The following is a 17,216-nucleotide window of genomic DNA, read 5'->3' as shown; positions in this document are numbered from 1 at the left end:
AACGAGGCTGTTTACAATACAACCGGAGCACATGTCGCTGAGGTGAGGGGCGGGACGTTTTTAGATGCGCAGTAGAGGCGGTTTAGCCAATCACAACACATTTTGATTGTTTTCAATCAAAAACTGTTTCTATTTCTGAGGGCGGGGCTTCATAAAAGCAGGAAATGATCAGCACGTTTCTCAGAGAAGGGACAGAGCGGTGTGGAATAAAGGTAAATTATGTGAAAAATAATGCGTTTTTAAAAAAAAACAAAGCATTAACACATGTTAGACTGCACCCCATAAACACAATCAAGCCTAGAAAAAAAACAGTGAACCACCCCTTTAAATAGAGAATGAGTTTCTGCAAAGACAACAAAAAAAGCATAATAATAAAATAAATAAACTGTGCAGTACTAAATTAATTTTACATATTCCTTGAGATACAGGCTAATGTACTGTAGCTAGCCCATATGTTGTCATTTTTCATAGAATTTGTAAAAAATATTTTACAAAGCGTTAAATTATATGACAGTAATAAGTATATTATTAAATTGTATTATATAGGCACAGTTGAGTAAAAGTAATAATTTTAAATTATTTGTTTACCATACAACGAAAGTGGATGATATATGAATATTTTTTTAAATGTATCTATAATAAATATGTTGCACTTATATTATATTATATTATATTACATTTGTTATATTGTTAAATGTTGTATAAACACAGTACATTTAAATTAATACATTTTAATTATTTGTTTTCCATGCAATAGAAGTAGATGATATATGAATATATTTTTAAAGTGTATCAATAGTAAATATATTTTTATAAATGTTTTTATGATTTTATAAATACACAATTTTTTTAAACAATATTTTTCAATATTTCCATGGAATAGAAGTAGGTCATATATTATTATATAAATATTTTCTAAAATATTTATATATATATATATATATATATTAGATATATTATATTATATTAAAGGCTGAGGTGAGTAAATCATGATTTTTTTAAAAACTTTTGTGTGAACTTTGTGTTTTTTAAGTTTAGGCCACAGTCAGGTGGGATGATGAGGGAGTGGAGGTGGGAAGGGAGACATTCAAACGCTGTCTTTGGTCTGTCCTGTTCTAATAGATAGCTTCGTGCTCTGGCAAAAGGTATGCTTAACAGGGCCAGGTGGTGACATCTTAATTTTTCACGGCTGGAAACATGGCGGTGCCCTACTCCCCAATCGCTCCCATGCATTATTCCTGCCTTAAGCACTCATCCTCCGGGGAAGCAGGGAGGGGGGAGTGGGGTATTGTTTTACAAGGCGCCCAGCTGCGGCCTAGTTGCCTTGCCCTGGGTTCTTTTCAAGGAGTTGTCGTGGGTGACCCTCTCTAGCTGACAGTTATTAATAATAACACACAGCGGGGAATAGTTCACCTTGTGGCGATGGAGTGGCCGCTGCTGTTTAGAGGCTCGCTGTGCAGCCTCCAGGGGCATGAATCAAACAGGACGCCATGGGGAACAAATACAACAAACAGTGGGCAAGTGCGTAAAAAGACGTTGAAATTCTTACTTACTAACTTTCTTGGGTCATTATTGTAGTTGTAGTAGATTTATGGTATAGCTTGTGACTACGTTCTGTTATTTTTCACGAACTCCCAGGTGTTTGAAAAGTAAATTTTACATTTAAATTTGCATTAATCTCATCAATGTGGCTAAGTTTGAAAGCATCTCACAAAGCCCGGAAACCAACGCTGTAGTCCAAATGAGCCGTTTGTTGTAGTTCTTGAAAAGGGATTTTTAAAAAACGAATTATCTCCCTTTGGAGTGGACTTTGAGATTTGTAACTTTCTAGATCTTTTTTATGCCCAAACATACACACTACACACTGACTAAAATTAAAAAAGTGAAAAAGCATAATAGGACCCCTTTAAAGCGAATTATAAAGGAATAGTTCACCAAAAATGAATCTGACGGTAACTTTCATGCTGCTTGTTTCATTGTATTTGAACGGAAAAAGGCAACTTGTACATTCTTCTAAATTTCTCCTCCATTTCCACAGATGAAAGAATGCCATACAGGTTTGCAATGACACGAGAGTGAATAAATTTGTTTTTTTTTGTTTTTTTTTACGGACCAAACAAACTTACACTTGAGTGACAACAATAACCTGGCCTGCATGAAAACTGGTCATCTCAAGGTTTCATTCGCAGTATCAAAGACCGAAGCTCAGCAGAAAGGAACAGAAGATGGTGAGGGGCTGTCTAATGAGATGAGGGGGATGAGGAGATAAAGTGTCCAGAGCCGCAACACCATTAAAATCTTCACTGGGAAGAAGCCCTTTCGTACACGCTGAGTGCTCTGTTGTAACGAGTGCCGTTGAGACAGAATGCTATCTGTGGCTGAGAGAAACAGCACACCCTCTGAATCCACACCTCAAGTGCCTGTGATCCCGCAACACTAAGGGCCACTCCTATTGGAGCACCTCCCCACGGGGATTTAACTCCTTCAAGTCATCAATATTTCCTCTTTTGAAATCAGAGTTCATAAGGCCGCACAGTCTGAAAATGATGGCAGGATAAATCAAATTCTCCAGTAAGTACTGACAGAAGTCTGGAATGGTTTTGACATTAAAAGTTAGTGTATAAAACTTTTTTAACAACACTTTGCTAATTGTTTTTAATTATTATGGATGTTGTGACCTGTCAAAGTACCTAAATTATAAATTTTCCCTTTAAAGGGGTCATATGACATTGCTAAAAAGAACATTATTTTGTGTATTTGGTGTAATGCAATGTGTTTATGCGGTTTAAGGTTCAAAAAACACATTATTTTCCATATAATGTACATTATTGTTTCTCCTCTATGCCCCGCCTTTCTGAAACGCATCGATTTTTACAAAGCTCATCGTTCTAAAAAAGCGAGGTGTGCTCTGATTGGCCAGCTATCCAGTGCATTGTGATTGGCCGAATGCCTCAAGCGTGTGACGGAAATGTTACGCCCCTTACCATACTGTGATGCCGTGTCCCAGCAGGACGAGACAAAACCAATAAAACCCATTACAAACGAGGCATTTGTTGCATCCAGTGGGGACATAATTACTGATTATAATGACTTATAATGATACTGTCTTTTTACGCATTGCGTTGCGTATCGTGCGGCGTAAACGTAAAACCATGTCTGCATTTGTGATCGTAAAAACAACAAGCCTACTCTACACTGCTCAAAACTCGCGTTTGAATCATCAGTGGCAAATTATTTAAATATAAAAAACCTAGCTACTTGTGTACAGTATGTTACTAGAAAAGCTTCAGTATTTTGACAAGTGCTAAACTACTGTCACAATAGTTACTTCCCAACACTGATTCTGGCTGTAGAAACACAAAATGAAATGTTAGCAATGCTCTGTTTTAGTGTTCCGTGTTTGCTATAACCAAAATCCTGCTTAATGCCCTTCAGAGACAGAGAGCACTGCACTGTTTGTGAACATCTGCACTGGTCATTAGAACAAGAGATGGCCTCAATCTTTCAGCTAGCTTCAAAACGACTGAGGAAAACACAAGACAAACTACACCGGGCTGCACTGCGCTAGTCCCGCCGGAGAGACCAGCCTAACCTTTAACAGACAACACAGCAGCAACTTTGTTACTTTAGTGTCACATCAGCTTACAATAAATGCGTTTTTATTCAAGAATTATTGCTCTTATCGGTTGAGGGCGTAAACTAGAGCACTGAAGAACTAGAAAACTTCTGAACTAAGAAGTTATGCATTTCTGACCTTTTCCAAATTACAAGGAGAGTGTTAGCTTAGGTTAGGTGAGGAAAAAATGAGTATTGCACACCTGCATCGCACCCAAAACATAGATTAAACTAAAATAGCTGATTGGACAGTTTGTGTTGAATGATTGGACACAGTTTCTGTTGAAGTCCACATACTGCGATTTTTTTTTTTTTTTTTTGCAATAATTTGTCTCTGTCTCCTTAGTTGGTGACTCTTTGGACTTCTACATGGCACAGACCAAAGTATGAAGCTTCTCATGTTTTCAAGGGTGATAGTAGCCAAACTTCACTTTGCATGGCGGTGAAGAGCAGCGATTGTATCCGAGGTATGCTATTTTTTCTTTTATAAATTGTGTAAGCCACCTGCAGTTATTAATACAACTACTTTATCTTAACACCATCCTTTCATTCAAAATGTACATCCTGAAATAATCATTTCATCAAGCAACTAGGTAATTATAACTTTATCTGTAAGTGTGCAACTGAAATGAATCACAAAACCAATTCCGTTGAGCTCAATTTGTCAAAGTTCCTGACTTCAAAGATTACTCACATTTTGTTGACCTACAGATAAACATATGGCACATCCATAAATGCATACAATCTACGGTGTGACTCCAGATGCAAATACTGTATGAAAAAGTGAGAGATACATTTTTATGGTTCATTTCCAAAAGTTTACACAGCACAAGGTAGATGGGGACCACAAAGTGGTTCCTGAATGAGGGGCAAAAGGGGAAAAAAATACAAGTTATTACAACCAAACCATGCTTTACATGTTGGTTATCTTTCACAGATAGCCAGCTTTCCATAACGGTAATAAATCCAGTCATGTTGACTGCTCTGTGAGTTTGCTTGCATTTACAATCTTAGTAAAACCACTGTAGAGGAAAATTGAAGTTGGATTAAAAAAATTAATGAATAGATAGATAAATAAATAAGTGGTCACTCTGTGCTGTCTTTAAAATGGATGTCTGAAATTTACAGTTTTCCATTAACTGATGCCTAACAGCTTCCCTCTCCCTGCTTGCATCCTGGGCTTTCTTGTCTGTAACTACTTTCTGACAGGGTTCATTTTTACCCGTTTTTCAACTTAAATGTGTCTGTCGCTTTTTTGTCTACTCCTTTTAACTTTATCGCTCCCCGCTATGAAATGTAACCGCATCGGCATAAACATTGGCATGCCGGTTATAACCTTTATCATCAATAGAGATGCCTGCATGGTATCAAAATAATAATTTGTTGATATGACAGGCCAATACCATTTACCCATATTTTGAGTGCAATACAAGCATTCAGCCGGGCCCGATAATGCTTTCCATCAATAATTACCTTCTCGATGCTTTGAATATGAATCGATATTCATGAATGATATTCCTTCCCCACACCAAAATGATTTCTGCCTCTCCCTTCGACTACAAAAAAACCCCACATCATATTTGATCATACGTACTAAGGGAGACAGATCCAGGAAGGCATAAATCTTTTTTTTTTTCCTTATTTAATTTGTTTTTGTGTGTGTTGCGATAGGGATTATTATTTCTCAGCTGGTTGGATCACATCGCTCATGGTTGTAGACCCCTGAAGAATTCTATTAACCCTGGTTATGTCAGCCTTAATAACATGCCACACTGCTAAACAGGACTGGATTGATTTTGTGCGGATGTGGGGGTGGGGAATCTTGTATAATAAATCCAAGCATAATTTACTCAGAATAAGAAGGGGCGAAATAGAACACAGAACAAAGAGGAAGGGATTAAGTCTATCTCTTATCTCGCCGGCACTAACTTAAGAAAATAAATAAGGAAACGATCCAATCGAGGGGAGTGCGTTGGACCGCTCTGTAGGACTGACGATTGATTGGCTCATCAATGGAGGCTGCTTTTCTTTTGTTGTGTTGCAGATGTGATTTGAGGAACTCGGACCGTGCCATACTCGCCCCTAATTTGCTGCTGGCGAGGAGAAGTCGAGCTGGAGGCACGGGAAGACCGCTCATATGATGGCTAGAATCGAATCAATTCAGTCACATTGAACTTTGAAGATGAAAGAATCACATGGGCGCAGTTGGCCTCTCTCTTCCCTCGCTAGCGGTGTTGTAAAATTATTAAAAGAGATATTACAGAACATACACATGCACAAGAACCTTATCAGTTGCATCTGGTACAAACCGTCGCTGTACCATGAAGACGGATCTCCACATCTCCTAATGACATATCTATCTCGTTGCCGCTGTTGTTTGAGGCACAAACTTGTGAGTGTCGTCGTGAATGAAGATGCAGTTTAGCAGGGCACAGTCAATGAGGCTTACTGTGAGATGGTAATCTCAGTCTGCCTCTGGCCCTCTGGCGATGCTTTACAGTCGCGTTTCCCCAAAGCCTGCATGTGTACCGCGCCTAATGGAGACTCTCTCATCGCCCATGCCAAAATTAAATGAACTGTGCCATTTCAAAACACCTCCAGCCTACTGTAGCTTCTAGCATGCTCAAAAAGCCGTGACTCCCTGGAGCGTCCCGTTAAGCATTTATATCATTTTATACACATACGTAGCACACGTGTGTACATGGGTTTAATAACACGAGCATGTTTAACTACTAGGTAGAGACTCTAGAAGGGAACAAAATGCTGTATTGTAGAACTAGATAAAAAGTTGCATGATATATTTTATGATATAATTAAATCAAATTTTGAAAATATCATAACAACGCTAATTGATTTTAATGCATTAATCCTTAAAGTTTATGGTGATGCAAAGGATATGCCAGTCATGTGATTGTCTTATGTTAAATCTGTATGCTAGTGATGTCACGTGTCAAGCAGGAGTAATGCCAATGTAAGACGAAAAAACATATATGACTTTTTAAAATTATATATTAAGAATTATTAGTTTTTTTATATTTCATGTTATATGTTAATATTTATTTATTAATATTTAATTATATATTAAAATGACAATAATTTTATATATATTAACAATATATATATTTGTAGTTTATAGTTTGTGTGTAGCCAATCAAATACCATAAACCTCTTCAGGCGGTCCATGAAAAACGAGCTGTAAGGTTTTTAGAATTCAATTTGATAGTCATTAATTCTTTTTTGCAGATTATCATCATTTGCTGGTCACTTTGAGAAGTTTGAGTGATGCTTTCTTTACCCAGGTAGAACCGAATATATGCATATAATATGTGTCATCATTTTCTGGCTTTAAATCTACTTTAAACAACTGAAATTGATTTGATTGCATCAAAAGTTGATTGCATATGTTTTTCTCCATATCATGCAATCCTACAAGAAAGTACCTTATGCACTCTTTCCTTTTTACTCAATAAGAGAAAACAAAAAGTTGTTGAACGAAGAGGTTGAGGAATATTTTTTAGGGGTGAACAGATGACCGATACTGGAGTCTATATTTGTCTGTATGCCAAAAATCCATACTTGCAGACTTGTTGCTTTAAAACTGATGCATGCTGGGCGCACACATAGAAAAGCAAGAAATTGAGAGGTTGGGTTTCTAAGGAAACCCTTCCATCTGTGGACAAAGGTAAGCTGATTGAACAAGAACCAGGGTGGTCTCTTGCTAAACAATGCCCCTCTATCAAGCCTCAGTGTGTTGATTGGATACAAGTGAATCCATTGAAAACTCACAGAAATGGCAGCAGTTTATAGGCTCATAAAGATCCCCTTTGAGCTCCTTTTCTATTATGAAGAGCAAAGGATATCTAACAGCATGGGAGAACTCTGGGCGTTAAGGGCAGCCATTAAAGCCAGTGTTAGCAGCAATATGGCTTTTTGTGGCACTTACTTTGTTTGGGATTTGACGCAAGGCCCTTAGAGAGTTCTCTTTTGAATGTGGTACAGATTCAGCTGTTTTCAGTGACATCTTGTAACTTACAATCGGTAGTGTCTAGGGTGTGTGTTATGACACAAATAGCAAGTTTTTCTCTTACCGTAGGTAGTCCCTCCGACAAAGGATGAGGTTGGCTTTGGTGTACAGCGTGGAGCCTACCTCGCCGAGTCGGCAGTCGCAGCAGGCACACTTCAGGCAGTCTTCGTGCCAGTACTTGTCCAGGGCCTTCAGCAGGTAGCGGTCCTTGATTTTCCGGTTGCAGCCGGCACAGCCCTTTGGCTTGGTGTCCGGCTGGACGGAGAGCATTTGTATACCTACAAAGACAGGCGACAAGGGGCGACACGAAGGTGAGAACATGGTTCCTGGTGACTTTTGACAGTCAATCATGTGCTGTGTATTTCAGTCAAGAGATCAACACACACTTTTTGGTCAACAATAACAAGAAGCCAATGTAGCTAACATCCTCCTCTTCCCCCCTCTTTAAGGGAGGGGCCAAAGCTTGCCCCCAGAGCAGGCATTGTGTAGCCCTTTACAGGGCGTGAAAGGGCTTTGTTGGGTAGAGAGGGAACAATGTGGTCTCATGCTGAAGGCCTGTAATTAGTATTCTCCTTTCATACAGAGGAGAGTAAGCTGTACCCCGCTCCCCCTATGCCACTGCTCCGGCCCCTCTTTTTTTTGTCCCGGCCCAAAAAGTTTTTGTCCTACGTTTTTACAAGCACGTCTGATTCTGCCCAGTTGTCCTTCCACTGAGACAGTCCCCATTTCTCACCTTGTGCAGGAGAAGCTGTCAGAGCCATAGATTCCACCTAATGTATATGCTGCTCTTGTAGGGGGGTGAGAGCGCAAGCAGTGAGAAATTGCGAACTTTGAGTGAGAGGGTCACCGAGAGATTTCTTAGCTGTGGTAAATTGAGTGTCTGTGTCTGAATTGAGGACCTCCCTCGGGATAGTTATAATGCACTCGTCGCCATGATGCATTGTCCAGGCAATCTCGCTGAAATACATTCATAGAGGAATATGAGATTAAAAAGCCTTGTTTGGGCTGTGTGAATCTGTCTTGACAAGGAAAGTTTGTGAAACATTTGGTGTAACATTTAGGAAATTTGTGGTAGATTATCCAAAAATGAAAATTCTGACATCATTACTCACCCTCATGTCATTAGAAACTTGTTTCATTGTATGGATATAATGCAGTGAAAATGAATTGACACTTTCATTCCCTTTTGCATTCTACAGAAGAAAGAAAGTCATACATATATTGGAACGACATGAAGGTGAGTAAATGATGTTGGAATTTTTTTTGGGTGCACTATCCCTTTAAATAGTCGTGCATGTCAACACATTTGGAGACCATTAAGACTCTGCCCTACCTAACAGAGAGAGAGTTTGCCGCTTTCTTTTTTTTAACATGTGGCCTTGACGATAATTACTTTCAAAAATGATTTGCCAAAAGCGTGGCAGTTGGCCCTCACAGAAAATAAACAAGACAGTGCACCAATTAGTAAGACTGAGGACAGGTGTGAAATTGTTTCAATTCAACTGAGCATTACAATGCAGCGAAAGGAACAGCAGGTAGCCGATCCCTCTAGGGTCATAATTATAGCCTAGAGCAAATATCTGATGCAGTACCATAGGCTTAGACTGTGAATAACTTCTTTCTGCTGTAGGACCATGCTCGTTAAGATGTAGGAACATTCAATGAAAACGAGGCAAGGGATAATGATAATTCCTTCGACCTCGCTGGCGTTTTTATGATGCTTTATTTTGAGTTTACTCAAAGGAGAGAGCTTGATGAGGGGAAAACAGCAAGGAAGCACATCAGACAGGTAGCACCGCCGCACTGTTTGTCCCATTGTGTTTAGGATGTTGAGCTTTTAATTGGCTGAATTGGTTTGTAAGAGTAGCACACGGCTGATTTCCTCTGCTATTCCTCCTTGTTCTGTCCCACTCATCCGCACCGTCCCAGCTCGCCTGGTTAACACAAAGTCACCGCCTCTCATTACCAAGCAAAAGAAGTTATACAACTCCCCTCAGTCCGCAATCACGTTTAGTCCTAAATTAAAGTGAAAAAAGTTAAAGTGTCGTGACATGTGGCCAAGTATGGTTACCCATACTCGGAATTAGTGCTCTGCATTTAACCCATCCAAAGTGCACACACACAGCAGTGAACACACAAACACCGTGAACACACACCCGGAGCAGTGGGCAGCCATTTTTTGCTGCGGCGCCCGGGGAGCAGTTGGGGGTTCGTAACGATTTTCGTAACGATTTTCTACTGATGCAGAACACTGTATTGAGCAAGTCTGATAGTGTTTTCTGCACTGCTGTTCTTTGAATCTACAGCACGACCGCTTTAGTCCGATTCCTGAACGCATGACTCTTAACCGGTTCTTTTTAGTCATTCAGAATCATACAGCAAGACCAGTGTGGTTCGGTTGTATAAAGAATGACTCTTATGAGCCGGTTCTTTTTAGTGAATCAAAAACATACAGATATAGCCCGAATACCGAACGAATGACTCTTATGAGTCGGTTCTTTTTAGTGAATCAAATACATGTAGACTGAACAATGTAATCCGAGCCTGAACTAATGACTCTTATGAAACGGTTCTTTTAGCGATTCAAATATACGTTTGTACCAGTCGGAGCTGTTACTGAACTAATCTGACGCTTGACTGAACCGCAAAAATGACTTTTGTCATATTCGAGTCGAAATGAACCAAGAACTGTCCCTGTGTTATGTTGTACTTAAGGCTCGTGAGACTTAAACTGACTGAATGCCATGAGATGAGCACTTTAATGGACACATTATAAGTCAGTAGGCCTATTTTATGAAAATAAATGAATGCTTAATGAAATGGGTCACCACATTTTTGTTTAACACTTTCACTTATATGAATAGGACCAATTATTAGACTGCATTTAAGCCGCCTCTCAAAAGTCTACAAGTTGTCAAGTCAATCTAAACACATCTTTTGGAAGAATTTTGAATTAATTTTATTTCTTAGGCTATTTGTAATATCGGTGCTGATGAAATCTGTAATTATCTCATGATTTGCCAATAGATTGTTGAGGGCAGTAAATGCAACGTGAATCGCAGTTTCTCCCGAAATATTTCTTCCTCAAGAGTACTAAAAGTATCATTAATGGAACCGTTACGGAACCGAACCCATTACGCGCAATCGAATTCGCAACCAAAATCGTTAAATTCTCCTTCCTACAGGCCTGGGACATGGGTATCTTTTTTGTCTTTGCTCGCTCACTCAGATCTTTCATTATGTCCCGTTCGCATAGTGATACGATGCTCTTTGTGCGCCTCACCGTTCGCAGATACTGATGGGGAAATTTCAGGCGAGACTTGGCAAACAGCGGGCGCAAAGTACCAATTTGATTTCACATCACAGCTGCGCGAGCTGGAGATGCTGACATTTCACCCTCTTATCAGTTTAATTACTGTTGCCATGGCAGCGTAGTGCACGGAAAAGGCCAATAAGATTTGCAGCTTGCAAAACGGCAAAATTAAGCCGTTAATGTGTTAGAAACGGTGATACGCGACGGCACATCATATTAAACGTTATTCACAATTGTCTAAACAAACCACGACAATTCAGACGGGGGAAATTAGGAAAACGCGTCGCTTCGGTAAAATGAGGCTGTATGAGGTTCGACAAAACTGCCGCTATACGCATAGAAACATCCCAACTACTCAGCCACACATTTAAACACATCACACTCGCGTTGATAGGATGCAAAACGCAGCTCTTACCGAAACTTTTCTCCTTTTTCTGCATTGGTTGACCCGCGTCGGCTCCCAGAAACACCATGCAACAAGACGAGGCGCGAGCCAACGATGCGCGTGAAGTGAGCAGCTGTACGCGCGCGAGGGTGCTTCGCTTTTGTTACAAGTAACAATCCGCCAGAAAAGAGTGAACACGACGAAAACACCAATCAACAAAACACGGGAGGGAGAAAGAAGGAAAGAGCGAGCCGCTATCGCTCAGCGCCACACGCTGTTAAGACTCCGTTTGTCACAACAGTGCTCGACTATGAAATTAGATCGACCAGCAGCCGTGGCGAGGCAAGTGGCGGCAAACAAATGACAGCGGATGGCAAAGGCATGCTTTACCCCTTCGCTCGCGCCGTAATCTTATAATCCTATCGTGCCTCTTGCTATTCGCCTATTTCAGTGCGCGTACAGTAAGAGGCACCAAATTGGATGTATACAAAAGACAACATACAGGAACTCGCATATACTAAAACGCAATCATATTTTGTCAAGCATTTACGAACTACTTTAGTTCTGATGCATGGCGTATTTTTAGAATATAAACACGAATGCTATGTTACCAACTCTTTCAAGCTTAAAAACTGCACTTCATTCCCGGAATTAAGCCTTGTTTTTAAATCCACAAACTTTAACGTAAATAAAGTGTGTTTATTATCATTCTCATGCATAGTACTATACATGCACATCCACATATATATGTTGCTGTCTTACTGTGATAATACTGTCTAGCTATTGTTTGTAATTTATTTGCACATAGCTTGAATGTTCGTTATGCGTTGCAATGTAGTTTCCTGAAGAAACAGCATTCCGTTTTTGTCCATTGCTCTGCTTTGTGCAAAAATTTACAGCACACCTGACTCCGCAGGATCATTTTATCTCAAATAATTTGAATCACATGCATAAATGATCCGATCCATTTACGTGAGGCACACAAGCCTGAATTTTGTATTTGACATCAAAGACTAAAAAGCAAACTCGGTTGATTACACAATTAGTCCAAAAGAACTGGAGCAAGTCCGTTCGGAAAAGACAATTAAAGCACAACTCACTCACCTTCTTGACCAAGTTATGCAGAAGGTTAACTTAGGATAGTGCACCGACTCCAACTCAATATTCCTCGGAGCAAAAGTTCACGAATCTGACATTGCACCGCGGATAAAAGTGATCTTCAGTTTGAGAATAATGAGGTCCACATGGATCATCTACGAGTAGTAGTTCGCACCAAAAGCTACAGGTGTTCTCGCGCGAGCCGTCATATATTGAGTATTCTGAGAAAGCTCACAACAACTTGCCCATCAGTGAGTGAGGAACGAGGAATAGTGAAGCCTAGCTTTATTATCTTCAAACCCAATCCCTCACCAGTGAGACATTACACGAGGAGGAAAAGGTCATTCGGTTATTATCGACAGCCGGAGTAACGGAGCGCGCGCTCGCTAACACAAACTTAATGCTCACCTCTCTGAGCAAACATGCTATGAGCTCTGTACTACACGTTTACACTCGCTCTCTCTCTCTCTTTGTTTTAGCAACTAGGCAACAACTTCGTGGTGATACATAGTGTTTTATAGCAGAACCGGTCTGATTCATAAAACATACAGTTATTTATGCATACATATGTCTGTCATTTTAACAACAGGTGTTTGTGCACGTGCATCTGTTTGAATCGTAATTATATTAGTACTTCTGAATGCAGGCAAATCCACTCTGAAAGATACAGATTCCAATTAGAACAATCCTGGTGCCTTATATAAGAACCTTAAGTTTCACAAATGTCTTTTTATCTTGTTTATTTATGAAGCTATCTAATGACGCTTTAAAAGAGCCAGAAGCCAGTATGCTGATATGAAGAAATTTAATATAAAATACTTTTTAATCTCCCAAAAAAAGCATATAAATGACTTAAGAATCCTATATAACAAAAATGGCAAAAAAAGAGGCTCTTTGCTGATCATAAGGTGCTGCAATAAATCACTAAGGAACATTTCATTTTAAGAGTGTAAGAAAACGCAGACTACATTACAGTATATGATTAAGTAGCAGCGGCACCTGTGAGCACATCAGGTGCACATCAGTTTTTAAATCGAGAAATATTTTGTTCTCATATTAAATCAACACCTAATTCATTCAGTATTTAAGTGATTAATTTAGTAATACTTCATAGACTATGTTGGTTCAGACCAAATTAATCAGAGCAGCCTTAGCTGATTTAAAAATCATTGATATAATCTAAAACAGTGTTTCCTATGAATTTGGCTTAATCAGCAAACCATAAATGTGTTTCTTTTGAAATCATATTACACTGGATATCATTTAGCATTAAATGTATTGTTAGTCACTTAAAAACAATAATGCAGGTGTAAGATAAACTCACCAAGTAGTGTACTTTATGCACACATTACATACTATTTTGTTTTATACCTAAATCTTTCCAGGTAATCCCTGAAACCTTTTAAGTGCCTCTGGTGTCCGTGCACCTCTAGTAGGGAATCACTGATCTAAGTTACTTAAGAGGCTAATTATTTTAGGCTTCAACATGCTGATCATTCACAGAAAGTGAAAACATAACAATAAAGAGAAGAGCAGTAAAAAGCATGTCTCGCCGACTGTGTCATCTGTAATCACACATTTAAAAATACCCCTTTTAAGTAAAAATAAAAAAAATGATGACTTTTGCATAAACCTACAGTAGCACTTTGTGTGTGATCTCGTGTCTGAAAGCATTATAGTTATTGGTTCATCGTCAGACGTTTAGGACTAAATCAAGATGTATTACCTCAGGCCACACAATGATCATTTTCCATTATTGATCATAAACTTTCATGCTTTATGTATGTGATCACTGTGCACCTGCAAAATCAAAGTCCATGAACATCCAGACAAAAATTGTAACTGTGCATATGTGTGTGTGTGTGTGTGTGTGAGAGAGTAATAAATGTTTTCACAGTTTTTTTTTCAGTCTGTTTCTAAAGCTATTCCTTGCCCATTGGTTACACCTGTTCACTCTAATTAGCACTGCTTGATGCCCATGTTGCCAAGGTAGGATGAATCACGGGTCTTCAGTGCCACCTACCCTCCCTCCCCACACACAGAGAGAGAAAAGGAAACATAATCAAACACTCACTGTAGAGTTTATTTTCTGTCATGGCCCAAAAGTAGTCATTTATCGTCAGCCCAGTTTGGAAGTGACTAAACCGAGAATGTGGCGATGGAGAACTGATGGTAACAAAGTTGGTAAGATTGTGGCCCCATGCCAATCATTCTCTGCCTAAAATACAGCAGTAATGAGATGGGTCATAAAATGCTCCTCGCTTCCATTATGAGTGATGAGATGCATTAAAGCTGACAGGGTATTACCTGCCAGTAATTAGGTTTTGTCATGGATTGAATTATTTCAAAGCGGGCTATCTTGGCAATCATGCAATTTTCGGGGGAGATGCTTTAAACTGAGTGAAAAGGAGCGGGAGAGAGAGAGGGTAGGGGACGCTGTAACCCCTTCTTCTTTCTCTATCCTCCCGCCACCACTTCATCTGGCGCATTATCACGTCAATTATTCACCGAAGATATCTGAATTATTGGGGGTGATGAGCTAGAGAGTGCCATCATCAGACTGTGCCGCGAGGTGAACTCAGCCGCCCGTCACGTTGCGTGACGCTCGCGCGAATCAGTCCAGCATGCAGCCCGCGTGGCGGGAAGCGCGCGCAGTCTTAGCGAACGGACGTCGTTAAAATGAAGAGCTGCTTATTATTTCGCCTCTCTCTCTCTCTCTCTCACTCTCTCTCTCTCTCTCTCTCACACACACACACACACACACACCCTCTTTCTCTCTCTCTCTTTCACACACAGACTTGCGATGTAACGTCAGCAAAGAGAGGGATAACCGACAGACGAGTCGACCACCCCAATTCATCCGAGCGAAAGGAATGCAGGTTCGTTGTTGTGGTAGAAATGAAAGCGGGAATTACCGGGCTTCACAAGGGGAGAAATCTTTTTTTTTGGAGAGGATTGGAGTAAAAAATATATTTCCTGGTACTCTTACCCTGGTTTAAGCCTCCTTTGAGCATCTCCAGCGACCATTCATTTCAGGGAAGCTTCAACTTAATCCCAGTTTTAAACAGCTGCTAGTAACGTACAGAGAATCTAATGCTCTCTGGCACCCACCACAGTCAATCACATTGTAACAACCGACTCTAACTCTTCCCTTCCTTATTTAGGAGAGAAAACGTCAAAGTAGTTGGCAATTATCCCAAGATCCTTTATCCTAACAACCTTAATTAGAACAAAAGATCATCACCAATTAGTTCCGGTTTAGGGTCAAATTAAAACACTGCACGAACAATCGTTTCCAAGCTTCTTAATGAGGCTGCAGATCAGAATATGTTTGAGGAGGGAAAAAAATCTGATTGAAAGATACTGTACCGAGGAAAAGTTGCCGATTAAGACGAGATGGTAGCTCAAATATAGCCGGTTCCCTTGTCAAGTTCCAGGCGAGCGGGTTAAAAACGCGCAGCCCGCCTCGGTGCAACTCCTCCTCGCTCCTGCTCTAAAAAGATTCCCCTCCTTCTCCCCACGACGGCTGTTTCTTCGTTCGTGGTCTCGTTCCCTCCCTGGCAGCAAAGCAAAACAGACCTGAGCCAGCCCCCACGTCTCCTCGCCTATTTAAGCACCTTCACCAGGTCCCTAGTTAGCAGCACACTCCAGCTCTTCCAAGAAGCTGACAAGCACCGTTAGGGAAGGCAGCGCATGTTGCTCTAATGGACCTCATTAAGTTCTACTTACAGATGTTCTCTTAACATAATTGATCTGCAGCGAGTTGAGAGGACGGCAACCTATTCCCTAGCCCCCAATTATGGCCCAGTAATTAGATCCCCAACCTCCAGTTCTCCACATTCACCCTTCTAACATTCCGAAATATCAAAGTATCTCTTTCTCTCAAAGCAAACCCTCCTGCCTCCCCCACCACCTAACCTTCGTGTCTCCACCTCCTTTGCTCCCTCCCCTCCCTAAGACTCCATTCCTCTGACAGTATTGACAGTCAGATCTGCTAACCTTTGTAGTGAAGCCAGACTTAGCAGTGCACTCACTCCAATTGACAGAGCTCAGTCTAGCTTTTTCCCTTTTCTCTCCCTGCTGAAATACCCAGGGAAAGAGTGAAGGATAGAGCGTGAGACACATATGGAGGGGGGAGATAGATGGATAAAAACAAGTTTGCACTTTTTGATAAAAGGTTGTAATGATAATATCTGTCAGGGGAGGATCTCTTTTTTTGCACAATGCCTTTTTATCTTTAATAATTCCTCTGATGGTGAACGTGAGTGCAGGAGGGAGAGGCAGGTGGTGGTGTGAACGGTGAGCAGAGATGGTGCAGCATTTATAATGCCATTGAGAGCCACTCCCTCCACCCGCTTAATTATCCACCGTGCTAAAACACAGAGCACTTTAGGGAAATGTGAATGTCACACTTACGCACTTAAAAGACAAGATGATTTCATCACACAGGGAGAATTAAGAGGAAGCCAGGGTGGGCGCGCTTGGTGCCAATCATTGGCGTAAATTTTTCTAGATCATGCACAGTTTGTGGTGTAAACGTGACGCGAACATGTAGGCAGCGGTGCTTTGCGAGAACACAAAACATGGCAATATGTGATAAGACTCAAGTCTTACAGATGTTTGATTAAAATTCAAACAGGTCCAGTCTGTAAATTTCCTTCCTTAACTTGCACTGTTTCAAGAGCCTATATGATGTATAAGCAAAGTGCCTTTTATTAGCATGACTGATTGAATGCATTTATTGCTTATAGGGAGTATTAATTGAGATTTCAGTCTTAAAG

At 40.3% G+C, this 17,216-nt stretch overlaps 1 protein-coding gene and 1 long non-coding RNA gene across 8 annotated transcripts in view; one reads left to right on the top strand and one right to left on the bottom strand.

The window, feature by feature from the left end:
* The window catches only part of lmo3 (LIM domain only 3), a 45,765-nt gene extending 29,841 nt beyond the window's left edge, over window positions 1–15,924 (bottom strand). The window contains exons 1-2 of one of the 5 annotated variants that reach the window (XM_016574689.1): window positions 15,805–15,924; window positions 7,704–7,917 (exon numbers count right to left, since the gene is read on the bottom strand). In XM_016574689.1, the coding sequence (XP_016430175.1) occupies window positions 7,704–7,909 (206 nt within the window). In that variant the 5' untranslated portion in view covers window positions 7,910–7,917; window positions 15,805–15,924. Of the gene's footprint in view, window positions 1–7,703; window positions 7,918–8,372; window positions 8,578–11,367; window positions 11,690–12,441; window positions 12,817–15,424; window positions 15,580–15,804 lie in introns of those variants that run through there. The other 4 variants (XM_016574687.1, XM_016574688.1, XM_016574685.1 and 1 more) reach the window with 4 other exon arrangements.
* Window positions 14,389–17,216, top strand: part of LOC107757265 (uncharacterized) — a 36,271-nt gene continuing 33,443 nt past the window's right edge. For 2 of the 3 annotated variants that reach the window (XR_001641912.1, XR_001641911.1), the window contains exons 1-2: window positions 14,450–14,619; window positions 15,232–15,314. This is a non-coding gene — a long non-coding RNA (uncharacterized LOC107757265). Of the gene's footprint in view, window positions 14,425–14,449; window positions 14,620–15,231; window positions 15,315–17,216 lie in introns of those variants that run through there. The other variant, XR_001641913.1, reaches the window with a different exon arrangement.

This window comes from Sinocyclocheilus rhinocerous, unplaced genomic scaffold (assembly GCF_001515625.1).
Source record: "Sinocyclocheilus rhinocerous isolate Xijiao unplaced genomic scaffold, SAMN03320098_v1.1 scaffold1164, whole genome shotgun sequence".
NCBI classification, from domain to species: Eukaryota; Metazoa; Chordata; class Actinopteri; order Cypriniformes; family Cyprinidae; genus Sinocyclocheilus; species Sinocyclocheilus rhinocerous.
Note: the sequence above shows the minus strand (reverse complement) of the source record. Positions and strands in the feature narration are given on the sequence as shown.